The 21019-nt window shown below is 43.8% G+C and overlaps 1 protein-coding gene and 2 non-coding genes across 3 annotated transcripts in view; all 3 read right to left on the bottom strand.

The window, feature by feature from the left end:
* Window positions 1–21019, bottom strand: part of EIF3A (eukaryotic translation initiation factor 3 subunit A) — a 41080-nt gene that overhangs the window by 10102 nt on the left and 9959 nt on the right. The window contains exons 5-17 of the mRNA XM_062214997.1: window positions 20505–20704; window positions 18587–18795; window positions 16107–16278; window positions 12449–12553; window positions 11661–11759; window positions 10569–10685; window positions 10169–10354; window positions 8926–9273; window positions 8701–8805; window positions 8503–8616; window positions 6017–6139; window positions 4672–4825; window positions 3716–3900 (exon numbers count right to left, since the gene is read on the bottom strand). Coding sequence (XP_062070981.1) covers window positions 3716–3900; window positions 4672–4825; window positions 6017–6139; window positions 8503–8616; window positions 8701–8805; window positions 8926–9273; window positions 10169–10354; window positions 10569–10685; window positions 11661–11759; window positions 12449–12553; window positions 16107–16278; window positions 18587–18795; window positions 20505–20704 — 2117 coding nt within the window. The remainder of the gene's footprint in view (window positions 1–3715; window positions 3901–4671; window positions 4826–6016; window positions 6140–8502; window positions 8617–8700; window positions 8806–8925; window positions 9274–10168; window positions 10355–10568; window positions 10686–11660; window positions 11760–12448; window positions 12554–16106; window positions 16279–18586; window positions 18796–20504; window positions 20705–21019) is intronic.
* On the bottom strand, window positions 11013–11144 carry LOC133776435 (small nucleolar RNA SNORA19). The gene has a single exon (XR_009868382.1). It is a non-coding gene; the product is annotated as a small nucleolar RNA SNORA19 (small nucleolar RNA).
* On the bottom strand, window positions 12212–12338 carry LOC133776437 (small nucleolar RNA SNORA19). The gene has a single exon (XR_009868384.1). It is a non-coding gene; the product is annotated as a small nucleolar RNA SNORA19 (small nucleolar RNA).

Here is a 21019-nt window from a genome sequence, read left to right as displayed (position 1 = left end):
GTCCCACAGTGTGTCAGTAAGTAGCCAGGGGCTGGTGCTGTGGCACAGCAGGCAAAGCCACCACCTGTAGTGCCAGCATCCCATCTGGGCACTGGTTTAAGTCCCTGCTGCTCCACTTCTGATCCAGTTCTCTGCTATGGCCTGGGAAAACAGTGGAAGATGGCCCAAGTGCTTGGGCCCCTTTACCCTCATGGGAGACCCGGAAAAAACTCATGGCTCCTGGCTTCGATCAGCGCAGCCTCAGCCATTGCGGCCAACTGGGGAGTGAACCAGTGGATGGAAGACCTCTCTCTGCCTCTCCTTCTCTGTGTAACTCTTTCAAATAAATTTAAAAAAAAAAAAAGAAGAAGCAAGAGCGCCTCAATTTCTAAGATGGTTTGAACCTACGGAAATGCCACCTGAAGGCCAGTGTCAGCAATTAACCATGAGCCCTCCATCACCCATTTGATTTAAGCAGTCTTGCATGTTCCACAGTAAATTTTCTAGCTATATCTTGTAGATCTCCAGGTACGAGAAAGGAATCTCCTATTCAAAGGCAGTTTACCAATTTACCTTAAGATACTGTAAATGACAATTTTCTGTCCAGTTGCAAATATAAGTTGTGCTATTGAAAAAAAAAAAAATAGAAGAGCCAAGATAGGAGATAAGGGAGCAGTATATCAAAGTTGAACAATGGTGTAAGTGTACACCAGAAGCCTGACTGGCAGTGTTAGTTACCAAAATGACAGTTTTGGAAGGGGCTAATGCTGAATAAATTCTCATTATTTTCACTAATTCAACAGTTGTATACTATAAATCTATTATCTAATATAAACCTATTATATAAACCTAAAATAAACCTATTATATTTATAAATATGCATATACTCTTGCTAAATAAAACTTAAAAAAAAAAAAAGAAAATATTTGTGAACAATTTTTAAAAAATGAAAAAAGTTCCTGAGGATGTTTTGTGTAGCATCCTGGCATTTGTTTGTTAAAAATCCACTTCAAGGAGGGAGCGGGAGAGGGGAGGGTTGCGGGTGGGAGGGAAGTTATGGGAGGGGGAAGCCATTGTAATCCATAAGCTGTACACTGGAAATTTATATTCATTGAATAAAAGTTAAAAAAAAAAAAAAAATCCACTTCAAGGGGCCAGCGCTGTGCTGCAGCTGGTTAACGCCCTGGCCTGAAGCGCCAGCATCCCACTTGGGTGCCGGTACTAATCCCGGCTGCTCCTCTTCCGGTCCAGCTCTCTGCTAGGGTCTGGGAAAGCAAGAGAAGATGTCCCAAATCCTTGGGCCCCTGCACCTGCGTGGGAGACCTGGAAGAAGCTCTTGGCTCCTGGCTTCGGATCGACACAGCTCCAGCCGTTGCAGTCAATTGATGAGTGAACCAGCAGATGGAAGACGTCTTTCTCTCTCTCGCTCTGTCTCTCCTCTCTCTAACTCTGACTTTCAAATGAATAAATAAATCTTTAAAAAAAAAAAAGCCACTTCAAAACAAAAAACACTCCCATGATGCTAGACTTGGTGTGTGCCCAAGCTGAACAAGGACAACTACAAAGTTGTTGAAACCTTGTAAGGAAAGAGTAATATTAAATTATGTAAAGCAGTTACTACTGTAACATAAACAGATCAAACTACAAACTTCCCAGTGGGAGGGAGAGTGGTGTACAAAGCCGCAGAACAGAAACAAAAGATGTGAAATGAACAGAAGGCCAGACAGATTTGCAAGAACAAGAATTAGGTTTCTGTAAGCAGAGCAGTGATTCTCCTCCTAAGTCTTAGAAAATAACAGAAGGCAGCAGACTGAAGCACACAAAAGCTCTGCTCTCAAATACAGAACTTCCTGGCCAACAGAAAAAGAGCACTCTTAAAATCTGACCAAATTCTTAAAAACTAGAAATCATCCACAATGAAGGATGATTAAGACTCAAAATGTGCAACAAGAACAAAAACACCCACATACATTGTGAAACAAATTTAAGATAATCCATATGTAGTAACGAGAATCAAGTTCTCCCATAAAGATTAAGCATTTGGTACAGGAGAGGCACAGATAAAGACATCTAAGAAATCCTTGAGTTTCTTTTAAAAATTAAGCCACATTTTATTGAAGGGACAAAGTGGCCACATCTCGAACAAAAAAATGTAAGGCAAAAAAATAGCTCAGAATGGGAAAAGCATAGGTGACCAAGACATGTACATGATGAGAGATGAAACTGATATTTTCAGGGGCTGGCGCTGTGGCATAGTGGGTAAAGCCGCCGCCTGCAGTGCCGGCATCCCATATGGGTACCAGTTCGAGACCCAGCTGCTCCACTTCCAATCCAGCTCCCTGCTATGGCTTGGGAAAGCAGTAGAAGATGGTCCAAAATCCTTGGGCCCCTGCACCCCCATCGAAGACCCTAAAGAAGCTCCTGGCTCCTGGCTTTGAATTGGTGCAGCACCGGCCATTGTGGCTAATTGGGGAGCAAACCAGTGGATGGAAGACCCTTCCCTCCCTCTCTCTGCCTCTCTTTGTTTCTCTAAATCTTTCTAATAAAATAAATAAATCTTTAAAAAAAAAAAAAAGAAAACTGATTATTTTTGAAAACAGGGAGTAAACATGAAAGGCCTTTAGCTGGTATGTGGCACAGCTGATTAAACCACTGCTAGGGGACCTGTACCTCACATCCGAATGTCAACCTAAGCACCAGCTACTCCGTACCTCCCAACCCGCTCCCTGCTAATAAGCTGGGAAGCAGATGATGGCCCAAGTAGTTGGATCCCAGCCACCCACATGGGAGACCTGGATGGAGTTCCTGGCTCCTGGTTTCAGCCTGGCCTATTCCTGCTATTAAAGTTAAACGCGCAGTGAACTGGTTGGTGGAAGATTGATTTCTGTTGTCTCTCCCCTCTGTCTCTCTAGTACCTTCCAAATAAATACATGAGGAGCTGATGCTGTGGTGTAGTGGGTAAAGCCACCACCTGCAGTGACAGCATCACATGTGGGTGCCAGTTCCAGCTGCTCCACTTCCAATCCAGCTTCCTGCTGATACGCCTGGGGAAGCAGCAGAGGATAGTCCAAGTGCTTGGGCCCCTGCACCCACGTGGGAGACCTGGAAGCAGCTCCTGGTTCCTGGCTTCAGAACAGCCCAGCTCTGGCCATTGTGGCCATATGGGGAATGAACCAGTGGATGGAAGCATGCGTGTGCGCTCTTTCTCTCCCCTGGCCATTAACTCTTTCAAAGATTTACAATAAATCTCAAAACAAACAAACAAACAAAAAAAAAAAACACACCTAAATAAATACACAAACAAGTCCTGCATTTGAATCAGCTAAGAATCAGCAAATTCTGATTTGAGGGTTCGGGGTCAGGCCCAAGAGTCTGCATTTCTAAGAAGAGCATGGGGCCCCCGACACTGCTGATCCCTCAAACCCATCTCTAGGACAACTCCTGTCATCCTCCAAATCCACAGCCCTCTTCTGCAGCACTGAGTACAACTGACAAAACACATCAAGGCACGAGATTCCTTCTTGCTGGTAAGTATTTGGAACAAGAATGCCAAAGCCTATAAACTCCCACCACTGCTAAGACACATCTAATCTATTTTCTCTTAGAAACATTGTCTTTGGGAATTTAAAAGAGACCTGAAAAAATAACTGATTTAAACACCCAGCTCAAATACTGAGATGACCACACAAGGTAAATGGCCACCTCATTAAGGAGACAGAACTGACACCATACTCACCCTCCTAGACAGCGGGTCCTCACCAAGCCGCCTCTCTTCCTCTCGACGACGCTCTCTTTCTTCAATTTCCAATTCCCTCTGGCGTTTTTTCCTTTCCACTTCTTCTAATTTCTTCACGCGCTCCTGATATTCTCGTAGTTCTTCCTCTCGTTTCGCTCGTTCAGCGCGTTCTCTCTCTTCACGCTCTATACAATGTATAAGGTTAGTTACTAGGTGTGCCTTCTACCCACAGCTTTCTCCTAGAGGGAGGGTCTACTATCATGCCAATCAACATTAACAGTTTTAGGGGCCAGAGCTATGGCGCAGCCCGTTAATGCCCAGGCCTAAAGCACTGGCATCCCATATGGGCCCCAGTTCGAGACCCAGATGCTCCACTTCCAATCCAGCTTTCTGCTGTGGCCTGGAAAAGCAGTAGAAGATGGCTCAAGTGCTTGGGCCCCTGCACCTGCGTGGGAGACCTGGAAGAAGCTCCTGGCTCCTGGCTTCAGATCAGCGCAGCTCCAGCCATTGAAGCCAATTGGGGAGTGAACCATCAGATGGAAGATCTCTCTCTCTCTCTCTGCCTCTCCTCTCTGTGTAACTCTTTCAAATAAATAAATCTTAAAAAAAAATTAACACTTTTGTAGTGACTTAGGGTCCTAGAATCCCCTCCGTTACTGCACATCTGGAATTCCTGATCACTGATGGCCTTCCCATGGCATGATTCCCTCTGAAACGTTAATGTATAGAAAGCAATAATAAAAACAAAGATAATACTGATTTGATTTTTACAAGAACACCAAATATGCAGAAACAAATCAGTATGGAATGTAACATCTCTATCTTTCTGAGAACCAGCTAGCTAAGTTCTAAGAGGCCAATTATCTTACTTCCTGTATTTCTAAATAAAACTGCTAAAAATCAGATCTAACTGCAACCTTGCGTGACCACGCCCGGATGCAGGGCCACCTGGTTACCTTTCAGCATTTGTTCCTCTGCCCTCCTCTGCTCCTCCTCTTCTTTTTCTCTGTAGTAAGTTATTCTGCGTTCCTCTTTGCGCTGCCTTTTTCGTTCCTCCAGGCGATTGTGCCTTTCTTCTGCTAACCTCTCTTCAAACTGTTTAAGTTTTTCCTGCAATACCAAAAATCGAGAGATGAAATGTATTCCAACAGCTACAAACTAACAGTAAGCTTTAAGGCTTACAAAAAAGTCAAATTCCTTGATAGCATAGAAACAACTCAAAATACAAAAATCAGAATTCCGAAAGACTAACACTGTACTGGTATGCCAAACTTTTCAAAATGTAAAATGTTAACATCAGCTACAGTAAGCAGGCCTATCTGCATAATGAAACAAATAACTACCAAAGCTTGATCTAATTATTTTTACTTCCAAATCAAGCCATTAAACTAACTTTGTAAGGAAGAAGTCTGCTGTCAACTCACTTGTAGCTTTACAAACTGTTCAGCTTATAAATTTATTCTCACCAAATTTCTACTAAAGGAGGCCAGTGCTGTGTTCCAGAAGGTTAGAGCAGGAGACTGAAGCACCAGCATCCCATTTGGCAGCAGTTCAAGTCCTGGCTGCCCCACTTCTGACCCATCTCCCTGCTAATGCACCTAGGAAAGCAGTGGAGGAGGCCACAGTGCATGGGCCCCTGCAACCACCCAGGAGACAAAGAAGCAGTTCCTGGCTCCTTGGCTTCAGCCCAGCCCAGGCCTGCCCCAGTCACTGCAGCCATTGGAGGGGGAGGGAGGGGTGCACCAGCAGATGAAAGATCTTTTTGTAATTCTGCCTTTCAAATCAATCATTTAATTAATCTTTGAAAATAAAACTTCTGCTAAAGTATCATTTAAATGACCATTATTCACATTAACTCAAGACAGAATATGCTACTGTGTTAAAAGAGATGCTTAAAGGGGCCGGTGCTGAGGCGTAGTGGATAAACCCATGACCTGCAGTGCTGGCATCCCATATGCTGGTTCTAGTCCCAGCTGCTCCACTTCTGACCCAGCTCTCTGCTATGGCCTGGGAAAGCAGTGGAAGATGGCCCAAGTCCTTGGGCCCCTGCACCTGCATGGGAGGCCCGGAAGAAGCTCCTGGCTCCTGGCTCCTGGCTTCAGATGGGCCCAGCTCCAGCTGTTGTGGCCATGTGGGGAGTGAACCAGCAGATTTCTCGCTCACTCTCTCTGCCTCTGCCTTTGCCTCTTTAACTCTGCCTTTCAAATCAATAATCTTAAAATAAAAAATAAAAGAGACAGATGCTCAAGGCAAAACTAAAAAGTTCTTGAACACATTATTCCTTAAAACCATTAAGTTCACCTCATAAACAGACTGCCGGGCAGCTTTGAGTCGCATTACAAACAGATCTCTGTCTTCAAGCATTCGTGACATTCGATTCTTATGTTCAAGAGCCTTTTCTCGTTCCAGCTGCATAGTTGTAATCTGCAAGTACATATTACACAGTAAAACTTCAACGCATTCATGACTGATCACTAAGCCGTCATATTCTTGGAAACACAGAAGCAGCTCCTTCGCCCTTTCATCATGCCATCAACCATGCTGCCAGGACTCCAGAGAGGCAACTGGGACAGAAGCCAGATCCAGCAGTCCACACGTCTACCAGAGTGTTTATTTAGACCCATAGTACTGATAAAAAATATACAATTCTACATAGCACACACAATACCACAACACCACACAAGCGTTATGGTTTAATTTTTAAAGGAATTTGTCTTTAAAAACAACTTGATGTTGGGGCCCGCGCTGTGGCTCAGCAGGTTAACGCCCTGGCCTGAAGCACCGGCATCCCATATGGCTGCCGGTTCTAGTCCCAGCTGCTCCTCTTCCAATCCAACTCTCTGTTATGGCCTGGGAAAGAAGCAGAAGATGGCCGAAGTCCTTGGGTCCCTGCACCTGCATGGGAGACCCGGAAGAAGCTCCTAGCTCCTGGTTTCGGATCGGCACAGTTCCAGCTGTTACAGCCAATTGTGGAGTGAACCAGAGGATGGAAGATGTCTTTCTCTCTCTCTCTGCCTCTCCTCTCCCTGTGTAACTCTTTCAAATAAATAAATAAATAAAATCTATAAAAAGAAAAAAAGCAACTTGATGGTAAAGCTTTTTCCTTTGTGCCTGAAGTTAGAACATGCAAGACTCCACATCATTCCCATTATTTTGTCTGGTCTGCAGCAAATTCCTTTTAAGTTTTCAATATTTGTACATTAAGGAAACTACCACAAAAATTCCATCTGGCCGGTGCCGCGGCTCACTAGGCTAATCCTCTGCCTTGCAGCACCAGCACACTGGGTTCTAGTCCTGGTTGGGGTGCCGGATTCTGTCCTGGTTGCTCCTCTTCCAGTCCAGCTCTCTGCTGTGGCCCAGGAATGCAGTGCAGGATGGCCCAAGTCCTTGGGCCCTGCACTCGCATGGGAGACCAGGAGGAAGCACCATAGCGGCCATTTGGGGGGTGAACCAACAGAAGGAAGACCTTTCTCTCTCTAACTCTGCTGTCAAAAAAAAAAAAAAAAAAAAAAATCCGTCTTTCCCTCTAAAAATTGGAAGAACCAGCAGCGCTAGGCCCGTGATTTCCAGATGGCAACAATCAGAACATCATGAGGCCGTATGCTCTATTCTTGGTCCCCACCAATACATGTCCTCCTGAGCTGGGTCACCCTTTGTAACCACATCAGTTTACTCATTTTTATTATATATTTGGTCCTTACAAGCATCTACAAACTCTTGTTTTTGTATATCAGGGAAATATAGGTTAAATAACCACGAAATGAGCACCTCCGTAACAGAAGACAACACAGTGTGATTCCATTTATACGGAATGTCCACAATATGCAAATTTAGAGACAGATAGAGCTCAGCGGTTGCCAAGAGCTGGACAGTGGGAAGAAAATGGGGAGTGACTTTTGGTTATGACTTTTTGGGAGGTTATATTCTAAAACTAGATTAGATTCACAGAATCCTATAAACCATGAATTATATGCACATCACACTGTGTTTTGCAAGTTTCATTTTTTATCTGCTTATTAGCAGACAACCATTAATGCACCATTTCTAGGAGCTGACGCTGTGCCATGAGCTTCAGTTCGAGCCCCAGCTGCTCCATTTCCAAACCAGCTTCCTGAAAATGTGCCCAGGAAAGCAGTGGAAGATGGCCCAAGTGCTTACATCCCTGCCACCCATATGGGAAACCAAGATGGAATTTCAGGCTCCTGGATTCACCTGGCCCAGCCTTGGCCATTGTAGCCATTTCAGGAGTAAACTAGTGAATGGAAGAGCGATTGAGCTCTCTCTAAATAAATCTCTTAAAAAAAAAAAAAAAAGAGGCCAGCGCTGTGGCTCACTAGGCTAATCCTCCGCCTGCGGCACCGGCACCCCACGTTCTAGTCTCAGTTGGGGCACCGGGTTCTGGTCCCGGCTGCTCCTCTTCCAGTCCAGCTCTCTGCTGTGGCCTGGGAGTGCAGTGGAGGATGGCCCAAGTGCTTGGGTCCCTGCACCTGCACGGGAGACCAGGAGGAAGCACCCGGCTCCCACCTTCGGATCGGTACAGTGCCAGCCGTAGCGGCCATTAGGGGAGTGAACCAATGGAAGGAGATCTCTTTCTGTCTCTCTCTCACTGTCTATAACTCTCTCTCTGTCTCTAACTCTGCCTGGCAAAAAATAAAAAATAAATAAAAAGAAAAAAAAGCATCCTGTTTCTAGCAAAAGAATGCAAAATAAATTGATCATGAAACTTTTGGCAGAGGATTTAATCAAAGCTTACAATCCTAAAGTATCACAATTAATGAAAACCCTACCCTTTCTTCTTCCTGTTGTTCCCACAGATCCATATCTTTAATCCTCTGTTCCTCGTAAGCACTCTTGATCAGCGGAATCTCTTCCAAACGTTTAGCTCTTTCAAAGTAGTCGATCTGAATGACATGAACACAAATTTAACTTTTTAAGATAAAAACCTCTTTTAACTTACAATGAATTTCACCAGTCTTTTCATTTACCTTCTTTTCCTGATTCTTTAGGCGTTCTTGAAGTTCCTTCTTTTCCTTCTCCAGCTGTTCAACCTGTTTAGCCATGATGAAATCTGGATCCAGTTCTTCCAGATCCTAAACAGCAATACAAATACACCATAAATTATAAACAAGAATGGAAAATGCCAACATCTACACAGCTCACGGCTTAATGGTTTCAACTTAGGAAATAAAAACGGGAAACACGCTACACACTTCAATGTCAATATCTTTGAACGCTTTGGCGCCGAGCTCTGTCTTCTTGATCTGCTCCAAACGCTCACGGACAGTTTTCTTTTTGATTTGTTCATGCTCCTGTAAGATTCGCTCCTTCTCTCTCTCCTTTGCCTCCTGGCGCAGCCTTTCTTCTTCGGCTTTCCGGACTTTTTGGAGTTCAGCTTCCCTCTGCTCCAATTCTTCCTTCTCCCGCTGAATATTCAGACTCTCAAGGCGCTCTTTCCTCTCCTCAATCGTCTGCCGGCGAGCCAGGATGCGCTGGTGCTCTTTTCGTGAGTTTTTAAGATATGCGGTAACAGCCAGCTGATGCTGCTCCTCTTTCTCTTGCTTCAAAAACAAACACAAGTTTTAAAATGACGAGGAAGTATCAAACCATGGTTATGAGGCATTCAGAAAATCATGATAACCCTGGGACACTGCCCACCTGTCTGCATTTGTCTAAGCTATTCATCTCCAGGACCCAATGCTGTGGTGCTGTGCCTAGGCAGACTCTGAATGGCAATGACGGAGCTGAAGAGCCTTTACCTGTAGAAGCTGTTTTTCTCTGCACAACTCTACCTTAAGGGTGCAAGCCAAAGAGGAATACTAACATGGCTCATGAATAAGAAACTACATAAGAAAAACCAAATCACTGTGCTCTGCTACTTTAGGGGTCATGATATGTGCAATCTGTTGTCTTCTGTAAACAAACCCATATTCCCACACTGCCTGTGTAGTACAGTGTAGTACACGGAAGGCATGTGTATCTTACAACACTATCTAATGAAATAAACTACCAAGTATAAGAAAACAAGGAACTCCTCTCAGGCATCATCTCAAGCCCTTTTTTGAGAGATACAGCTTAAATGTCCCTCAAAAATTCTGTAATCCACTCTCCCTGTGAAAACGTATACCAGACAGGCACTGTGGCTCTGTGGGTTAAAGAGCCACTTGGGATGCCCCCATGCTGCATCAGTGTCAGTTTGAGACTCAGCTACTCCACTTGTAATCCAATTTGCAATCCAATCCAATGGCAGTGGATGACAGTCCAAGCATTTGGGTCCCCATACCCAAGTGGGACAGCTACCTGGAGTTCCTGGCTCCTGGTCTGGCCTGACACAGCCCTGGCTACTGCAGACATTGGGGGAGTGAACCAACAGATGAAGATCTTTCTCTTTCCTGTCTCTGCTTCCCTGTCACTCTGTCTTTCAAATACACAAATCTTTAAAATAGAAATGCGTACCAGTATATGAGCTGGTTTGATGACTTCAAGCGCCTTGGCCAGCACTGATGACATGGCTGTCAGCTGGTTTCTTATCTGCTCTGAAGGCATGCTTTGCAGATGAGGCCCGATTGGAGCATCTTCTCGAGTAGCATAATTCAAATCAGATCCAAAGCTCAGAGTGCGAGAAGTGTGGTCAATACGAACCTTCAAAAATTAACGAGAAACGTGAAGTCATTCTCCACGTGAAGGGCTTTCCATAAAAACCTGAAATGAATCTGAGGAAACTATCAACAAACGAAGGTTACATTCCAAATCGTAAGGATTTGCCCCATGGCACTTTACAATGGTTAGTTACCAATGTACCAAAACCTGAGACTGCAGTATGTCGTCTTTCTAGTCCCCCCACCCCGGCACATACCTGCAGGTCACAATGCCTCGCTGCATCTACTATGGCCCGTTCCAGTTGGAAAGCATCAACAAAAGGAACCAGAGAAGTCAAACGAGAGAACTCAATGCTCTGATAAATCTGCGCCACCTGCATGAAAACACAGGGTAACAGCTACCATTTCTTCAACACTTTTATGTGCAATCATTTTACAGCCGTGGGAAATAAAAATCATGCACTGTGTATTCTGCAGAGAAAAACAGCTAAAACTCAGAGCAAGTTAACGGTACACTGCGAGAACTGGAGGCCCAGTCTCAGGCCATCAACTGCAAACCATATGCTTTGTTATCATCACACTCAACTATTCCTCTTTTCAAATCCTAGTTTCACAAGCAAAAAAAAAGTTTAAATAATCCTAAAGCTATTAGTAAAAGACCTGCTACTTACCTAATACATTCAAAACATATTTTATAAAATTTGTGTCTGAAGGAGACTGGCAGCATTACTACTTAATAGTTATACTGCTAATTAACCTTCAACTATTTGTGTAGCACATAAGAAATAACACTGCTCACACATACAAAGAAAGCAGGCCAATGAAATGTGCAGAGAATGAAGTGCCTATATAACAGCCACCCCCCTAAATGAAACACATGGAAACCTAAACAGGAACATTTAAGCCATTATAAATCATAATATTCAAACCTACTCAAGAAACTAGACAAAGTATGTTAAATACCGCCCACTGTTAGCACAGGGGAAAGGCCATCTCACTCACTATGAGTGGCAGTGACTGTTAAGTCTTCTGAGTCAAGTCTCTGAAGCTTTCCTGTTGTCAATCCTAGGACTAATTCCACCTTTACGCTACAGAAAGTGACAGAGGTACGTGAAGATGCTCAAGGCCACAACATGTTCTAACGGGAAGCAAACCAGAAAGGCCCAGAAAGGCAGGTTTTTATTGAAAGTCTGAATAACTTAGCCACGGTACCATCAGCCTATGGAAAAAAGGAGTAAGATTAACTCCACACTTAAAAAAAGGAGGAAAACAGTTACAAATACGTAATAATTCTTTCTAACAGACCAATCCGGCGGGCACATGCGCCTGCACCGGCCCCGCTCGCTCACCTGCTGCAGGAGGCGGAGGATCGTGTTGCTCTGCAGCTGCGGCACGTACTGCTGCAGCTCTGGCTCCTTCTCAGGCTGCTCCCGCACCCAATTCAGAACCTGGAAAGCCCATCAAATTGACAAAGGTTTATGCTGGCTGCATAACAGATACTCCAATATCTGAAATTCTTAAAGATTTTTAAGTTTATTTTTTGCTTAGTGAAAAGACAGAGCAAGAGAGAAACAGACAGAAATTTTCCATCTGCTGGTTTCATTCCCCAAATGCATGCAACTGCTGGGGCTGGGCCAGGCCAAAGCCAGAAGCCCAAATTCCATCTGGGTCCCCCACGTGGATGGCAGGGACCCAAGTACTTGAGCTATAGCACCTGCTGCCTTGCCAGGGTAAACATGAGCAGAAGGAAGCTGTAGCAGAAGCAGATGCAAGACTCCATGTTGGGTGTCCCAAACAGCAGCTTTACCTTCTCACCACAAATCCTGCCCCATTTCAATTCCTTTCATGTAATCACATAATCCCAAAAAACAAAAACAAAAAACATCACAAAGCTATGGATACTTGTCCGAAGGTGACTGACAGCAATGGCTAAGTTAGCCATGCTGCTAATTTTCCTCCCAATGTTTGTTTAGCACATCAGAAATATCTTTTCTCTTGACATCAAGAAAAAAGAATGAAATGTGCACTGAATTCAAACATATGACCCTGCTTCTCTTAGCAAACATAAACACAACCTAGACCTCCAATAATGCTGGCTACACGGCAGCATAACCAAAACTTCAACACGACAGCTTACCTTTGTGACTCTCTCGCAGAGTTTTAGTGGGTTAAATTCCACTTCCAGCCAATTGTAAAGATCTTTCACTTCTGGAACAACATATTGTAGAACATTGAATCTCACCTACAGGAAACAAAGGGGACAAGTGCTGAAGGAAAGTTTCCAAGTAAGATTCTATACCGAGTATAAAGTATGAAAACTGGAACTCTGGAGAGACTGCTAGTCCCTGCCCGCTCTAAATTTACAAGAGAAACAACCCGCATCTCTGCTGCTCCACACTATTCATAAACCTAGAGTGAAAAGCCCCAGGAAATCAAACATCTAAAACATTATCACAGTAGGATATTTACAAAGACAACTACTGTAACACAGACCATTTCCTATAGCAGGTAATGTACCAGTTTAGATATTACCTTACGAAAATATCACACAAACATTATCATGGCAGCACTATTTCCATTAACCCCAAAGTAGAACAGGATCAAACGCCCACCAATAGTAAAGCGGTGCTCATAACAGCCCTCTGAAGCCACAGGCTCAGCCAACCTCAGATTGAAAACATCTGGAAATTTATGAAAACTGTACTGAACATACATAGAATTTATTTCTTGTCACTTACTCCGTAAATAATAAATCTTACGTATCATATTAAGTATTTTAAGTAATCTACAAATGATCCAGAGCACACAGAAGAATGTGCATGGTTAATACACACATATTATGCCAGTTCATGTGAAGGCTGCACTATCAGTGGATTTTTTATTAAGGCAGAGTCCCTGAAATCCCTGTGGGTACCAAGGCATGACTGCAATGAATGGTCAAAAAGAAAGCATTCATAAAACACATCAATAAATCTCACTAACGTAATGGTGAGAGAAAACAATTTCATATAAACTACACAAACAAGACCAAGCTGTGGTTTTTAATCAGGACAGTGGCTATTCCCAGGAGTATGAGAGAGTGGTGTACTTGGGGAAAACCTTGTGAGAATTCACTCAACTGCATTTATAGTTCATGCTTTTATAAATGAGTGCTTGAACAGAAATGAATTTCCCTGCACAATAAACAATGGTAATCATACAACCTTTCTTACAAAGTAACACAAACAAGAACACTATAATTTCACAAAACACGTGCCTACCACAACAAATCCCACCTTCCCTGTTTCTCCCTAGAATATGCCCCATGTTAGGAACTGCTAACACAAGGACAGAGTAACTGCTAGGACAGAGCAAGACTTCAAGTGCAGACCATGTCGAGAGATTGAGACAGATGCTAGCGGAGGAGGGCGTCCACACACTCAGGCACTCGCGGCTGGCTTCAGCACCAATGTAAAACAGGTGCATGACTGATCTAACACCTCACTGCTTCTCCCTCAGAAGCACCTTAGCATTGCCATCAGTTAGCATGGCACACACATTCCAATGAAACACCCCATCTCTAATCTCACTCCTATCAGGAAATTTAGATTCTTTCCATTAACTCATAGGGAATGATAGGGGGTCACTGCAGCTACATTTCCAACTAAAATTAACAACTGACTTTCTGATTTAACAATCACGCTTAGGAATTTTACTGAGTCTTTTCCTGAGATCATGGAATTACTTACTCTCTTGCTCTCACAAATTCAGCTGTATGAGCCCAAAGTTCAGGTCTTGACCTGGCATGTATGAAGAAATCACTAAAATTGACAAATACCTCCTTAGCAATTAACCTATCCACCAGACCAACCACTGCTTCTTTGAAACTTCTATACTCTCCATGGGCATAGTAAGGATCCAAATATTCATGTCCTAGTTGCTGCCCATGGAAAGTATAGAAGTGATGTGCAGAGACCTGGGCTCAAAAGACCGGCAGTCTAGAACATACTCCAGTCTGGAACATCTTCAGCCTTTAAAAGCACACACAAATTTTAAAAACTTATCTGCCAATAAAACCTCCGCTGTCGCTTTATGACATTTAATCCTATATCATCCCATTAAAATCTTGACCAAAACACTACTTCGCAGACTAAGATAGCAAGGTACATCACAGAAACTTGCAAAGTAGGGAAATTCTTTTTTTAAGTTTTTTCCAAAGTTGACTACACAGAGAAGCCGAATTACAAGAGATAATGTTACAAGAGAAAAATACTGCTATCTAGAAAGCTTGTTAGTAGTTACCTAAATTGATGAATTCTTCCAGAACATTAAGGCCTTTCAGCAGTGACCGGACTAGATCTGCTTCCTTAGAAACCACTGACACAATAGCAGAGCTGCACTTGCTGTTCCCTTTATGGCATTTCTTTTAAGTGTTCCATTCACAAAGCAGGGACATTTAATGTTTAAACTCCAGTTTTGTAAACTTATAGCTAAATTAATTTCCCTTTATACTTTTCTCTAGTACTTGTGCCTCTCTCCCCCTTAGCTCAAAGAACCGTGCTGGAGGTGACTACTGTAACAGCAATTATGTCAGCCTATGGAGCCTGAGAACCCCTGGAACCTGAAATCTTCAGGAATACAGGTCACCAGGCATATAACAGACACTCCATAAACTTCCACTGACTCAGATCCAACAGGGCAAAGCACGCAAAGATGCACAAGCCAGACTCCACACTCCAAAGCTGATGGAGTGCATCTGATGGGTAAAGCTTGGAAATCTGCATTTTAAAAGGACAGCTGGCTAACAAAATACAGACAGAATATATTTGGAAAACAGAAAAATTATGTTGTACTCATCATGTAGACCTTCTACCCTGAGATTAATCCATAAACAATACAACTAATATTGACTTTGCATTAGCCACAAAGTATGCAAGAGGATGAGTAGACGGTATGTGAACAACACAATCTTACGTAAGGACTCAAGCAACTGGAGGCTTTGGTATCCGTGGGTAGCGGTTGGGGAGTCCTAGAAGCAATCCTACACGGGTACCAAGAGACAACCAATTTCACTGCCTAAACCTTATTAAGAACCACTGGTGACCAGATTCAGCCTAAATTTGCCTCTTTGTTATCTCTCCTGGCCTCATCACCACCTTCTGCGAGTGCCTGTCAGTCTTCCCATGGCCCCCTGAAACAGCCATAACCTTTTGGACTGAGTGGTCCATGATACCCTTCAGAGCCAGTCCAAGTTCTGTTTCATCAAAGGGCACACCAGTTGAACCCCAGCTCGCTCACTCATTTCAACTAAAAATAAAGCTGACTTACAGCTCCTACTCATGCATCAAAATGGCCTGGCAATAAATTAAAACTTCCAGAATTTAATCATTAACTATTTTTTTTTCTTTTTCTTTTTCTTTTTTTTTTTTTTGGACAGGCAGAGTGGATAGTGAGAGAGAGACACAAAGAGAAAGGTCTTCCTTTTTGCCGTTGGGTCACCCTCCAATGGCCGCTGCGGCCGGCGCATTGTGCTGATCCGAAGGCAGGAGCCAGGTGCTTCTCCTGGTCTCCCATGCGGGTGCAGGGCCCAAAAAGGAGTTGGGCCATCCTCCACTGCCTTCCCAGGCCATAGCAGAGAGCTGGCCTGGAAGAGGGGCAACCGGGATAGAATCTGGCGCCCCAACCAGGACTAGAACCCAGTGTGCCGGCGCCGCAAGGCGGAGGATTAGCCTGTTAAGCCACGGAGCCGGCCAATCATGAACTATTAAAACTGACAACAGTTTCCTGTCCAAAATTAAAAAAATACTCAGACTAACCATATCATTAATAAGGCCAATCCGTGTCGGTGGGGCTTGAAGACCCAGTAGTGTTGCGAGACGACGCTGTTTTTCAACTATGATGCCATCCATATCCAGAAGTCGAGCAATATCCGTGCGCTCAGGGGTGATGGGGATGGAAAGCGTGGCCAGAAGGACTCTGGTAGACATTCTGTGGGGAGCAATGTGCAATCTGTTAAGTTTGTCAGTAAGCAGTAAATCACTTCTCTTCAATCGTCTGAGGAGATGCGACACGCATGTACATTACATAGTGCACTGTATTTAAAATATTATCCCATCTGGGGCTGGCGCTGTGGCACAGCAGGTAAAGCCGCCACCTGCAGTGCAAGCATCCCATATGGGTGCAGTTCGTGTCCCGGCTGCTCCATTTCCAAACCAGCTCTCTGCTATGGCCTAGAAAAGCAGGAAAAGATGGCCCAGGTCATTAGGCCCCTGCACATGAGTGGGAGACCTGGAAGAAGCTCCTGGCTTCAAATAGGCCCAGTTCTGGCTATTGTAACCATTTGGAGAGTGAACCAGCAGGTGGGAGACCTCTCTCTCTCTTCCTTTGTCTCTCTGTAGTTCTGCCTTTCAAAAAAAGTAAATAATTAAGGTGGCTCTAACAACCAAGAAAAATAACTGGCAATTGGAAAAGAAGGGGTAAAGAACAGAAAAACCACAGACACAATTATGATAGGAAAAGTGGAAAGGCCCAAAGTGAAATTTTCACTTCAGTTGAATCCAGAGCACTGGGTGACGCAAAGGATTGTGAACAGATGAGCCCACAAGTTAAGAGCTGGATCTCAGCTTCACCATTTCTAAGACTGTATAATCTTAGTTTTCCGAGTCATTAGGCCATTGTGAAAATTAAAGCAAAAAGTATACATAAATAGTCAAAAGCTCACTGTTACTAAAGGGAGGGTCTAAGCATCCTGAAGGAAAACAGAAGACAATGAATTACATAATGGACATTGACCTCGAGATTAAAAAAGAAAAAAAAAAATTACTAGAACTCAGGCAGTTCCACATGTTGCTGTAAAACTGAATGACCAGGCCGCTGCTTTGGCGTAGCGGGTAAAGCTGCCGCCTGCAGTGCCAGCATCTCATGTGGGCGCCAGTTTGAATCCCAACTGCTCCACTTCTGATCCAGCTCTCTGCTGCGGCCTGGGAGAGCAGTGGAGAATGGCCCAGCTCCTAGGGCCCTTGCACCCAAGTGGGAACCCCAGAGGAAGCTCCTGGCTTCAGATCGGCACAGCCTCTGCGTTGCGGCCATTTGGGGAGTGAACCAGGGGATAGGGGACCCCTCTCTCCTCTCTCTATGCCTCTTCTTCTCTGTGTAACTCTCACATAAATAAATAAATCTTTAAAAAAAAAAAAAAAAAACTGAATGAGGGAGCAGGTGTTTAGCCTGGTGGTTAAGAATCCTGCATCCCATTGTCAGAGTGCCTGAATCCAATTCCCAGCTCTGGCTCCTGACTCCAGCTTTCGCCTAAAGCAGAACCTGGGAGGCAGTGGTGATGGCTCAATAATTTAAGTAATCTGCCACCCCAGCCATGTGGAAACTGGACTACATCTGACTTACTAAAGTTTCTTTACTTTATGATGGTAGGCCAACAACACACACTCAGTAGAAACCACATTCTGAATTTTGATCTTCCTCTGACCTGGTTATCTGGGCTTTAATGCTTACAATGCTGGGCGGAAGCAACAGCTCAGCACAGACCCCAGGCAGCCACGCTAATGAAGGTCAAAAACTGATAGTCCACAGCATGCTGTGTTGTTAAGCAAGGATGCCTAGCAGGTTAGGTATATTAAATGCATTTCTGACTCATGGTATTTCCAACTTAGGATAGATTTTCCAGGCTGTAACTCCCTCAGAAGTCGAAGAGTGTCTGTATTCTATATTTTATAATCGAAGGGGAAAAATTACTCAATGAAATACTTACAGCCTAGTTTCTTCTAAGATTAGACTCTATATAGGTACATGGATAAAAGGCTTATACATTGAAACATTCCTTAAAAAAAAAAAAATTATTTACTTAGAAGTACTGCTGAGGCCGGCGCCACGGCTCACTAGGCTAATCCTCTGCCTGCGGCTCCAGCACCCGGGGTTCTAGTCCCAGCTGGGGCACCGGATTCTGTCCCGGTTGCTCCTCTTCCAGTCCAGCTCTCTGCTGTGGCCCAAGTGCTTGGGCCCTGCACCTGCATGGGAGACCAGGAGGAAGCACCTGGCTCCTGGCTTGGGATCGGTGCAGCACGTCAGCCATAGTGGCCATTTGGGGGGGGTGAAGCAACGGAAGGAAGACCTTTCTCGCTCGCTCTCTCTCTCTAATTCTGCCTGTCAAAAAAGAAAAAAATTATCCAACCCAAAATCAGTAGCACAGAGTGAGAAATCCTGACACAGAACACACTGCACTGTCATCTGGCCGAGATCCTGGTTTCATCATTCACACCACTATCCAACTACCTGACACTCTTACCTTTGCATCTCATCTTGTGTAAGATTCTTCCTCATTTCTCTAGACAGATGATAAAGACGATGGAGTGTAGACGCATGAAAAAGAGCATTTCCAGATTTCCAAAACACAGTTGAGACTTTGTTATAGTAATTTGCCATCAACTGAGGTTTAGGTGGTTTTTTGGACAAAGAGAACAGCCCATGAATATCTTCCACAGCTTTGAATGCTTCCTGAAATGGGCAGTACAGATTATAGTTATTTCATTCTAAAGCAAATCTAATTCAAACCTCTATGAAAATCCAAAATACAGACACATAAAAGTAGCAAATATAATTCCCCTCTATGAATTTTTTATACATCTAAGTTTAGTATCTGACATATTAGAGAAAACTGCCATAACTACAAAAACATTAGCACTTTAAACTTCAAAATTTTTTGAGAAATACAAGAGAGCAAACTAGAAAGAAAATATTTGCATATTATCATACCAATTGGGGCAATATAAAGAAAAAATCTAGGGGCTGGTGCTGTGGCAAAGCAGGTAAAGCCACCACCTGCAGTGCTGGCATCCTGTATAGTCAGTCACTGGTTTGAGTCCTGGCTGCTTCACTCTATCCAGCTCCCTAATGCACCTGGGAAAGCAGCAGAAGATGGTCCAAGTTCTTGAGTTCAGAACATGAGAGACTGAGAGAAGGTTCCTGGCTCCTGGCTTCAGATCAGCCCAGCTGCAGCCATTGTGGCCATTTAAGGAACAAACCAGTGGATGGAAGATCTTCCTTCCTTCTTTCTCTTTCTCTCTCTCTCCCTATAACTAACTCTACCTTCCAAATAAATCTTTTTACTATAGGGGTCGGCACTGTGGCACAGCAGGTTAACGCCCTCGCCTGAAGCGCCAGCATCCCATATGAGCCCTGGTTCAAGACCCGGCTGCTCCACTTCCAATCCAGCTCTCTGCTGTAGCCTGGGAAAGCAGTAGAAGATGGTCCAAGCACTTGAGCCCCTGCACCCAGGTGGGAGACCCAGATGAGGCTCCTAGCTCCTGGCTTCGGATCAGTGCAGCTCCGGCCATTGTGGCCAATTGGGGAGTGAACCATCGGATGGAAGACCTCTCTTCTCTGCCCCTCCTCTCTCTGTATAACTCTTTCAAATAAATAAATAAATCTTTAAAAAAAAAAATACTATATAGTGAAGTAGGAAAGACAAGCTCAATTTTATTATCAGATTTAACACAAGATTATTAAGAAACTGACACTTAAAAACTTTGTAGGGGTAGGTGTTTGCAGAGTAGTTAAGATGCTGTTTGAGAAGCCCACATTTCCATATCGGAATCCTTGGGTTAAGTCCTGGCTCCATTAACATCCAGCTTCCTGCTAATGTGCACCACCTCAGGAAGCAGCAAGCAATGGCCCAGGTGGTGGATCCCTGCCACCCATGAGACCTAGACTGAGTTCCTAGCTCCTGGCTCCAGCCTGGCCCAGCCCTGGCTATTGTGGACATTTGCTGATAGACAGTTGCAATAGGAACTGTTTCTCTGCCCCTCAAATAAGCAAAAATTAAAAAAAAAAATACAAAAAATTGAAGGCCCACCCCAAATCTCCCCAAGAAACAATTGTGTGTATGCTTTTCTCCTCTAGATAACTTATCACAAGACTAAACAGCTCACACGCTGGCACCAGCCGCTGTACCACACTATGAGCAGCACTGATGATACTCTATTTCACATGCACAGAAACGATCTGAAGAGATTACATGACTTGGCTCAGATCCCATAGAACAAACATTTCTGAGACTTCCTGTCTAGAACACTAACCCTCAGACAACCTTAAGTTCCTAACTTTATCTACTGAAATTAACCAATGCATACCAACACAATAAGGGGAAAACAGTAATAAGAATAAAGAATTATTAGTTAAAAGAAAAGTATCAGTCCACAACATACTTGCCACAATTCCATGCTGATAGCACTGTCCAACTGAACAAGCCTGGTTTCCAAGTGCATGGACTGGCTCTCTGGATTGTTAAGATTGATGGCTGTGCTCTGGTTGTGGTGGCGCTGAATCTGCGATAAGTGCATTCTCAGGTTGTCACACAGCTTGCGGAATTCAGCCTTACGAGTATACTGGAGGCAGAACTTGAAAGCTGTAAGCATAAATGTAAAAAAAAATTAGGCAATGTCCACCATCAACTTAAACACTTGAATATGTTTTATTTCACATATTAAGATAAGGAACTTTAACAAGGTTTACCAAAGTCATCATCAGTCTTTGAAGGTGACATGATGAAGCCACACAATTCATTTTATGTCCTCACTTTTTAAATGAATTCTTACAAAACCAAAGATAAAGTCATCAGTCCCGTACTAGGACCAAACCAGTTCCAGGAGTTTACAAATGGGAAATACTTGTAAACTTTCCAAGATCTATCACCTCAAATCCTATACAAACTTCTAATGTG

This window comes from Lepus europaeus, chromosome 17, assembly GCF_033115175.1.
Source record: "Lepus europaeus isolate LE1 chromosome 17, mLepTim1.pri, whole genome shotgun sequence".
NCBI classification, from domain to species: domain Eukaryota; kingdom Metazoa; phylum Chordata; class Mammalia; order Lagomorpha; family Leporidae; genus Lepus; species Lepus europaeus.
This window is presented reverse-complemented; position numbering and strand designations above follow the sequence as displayed.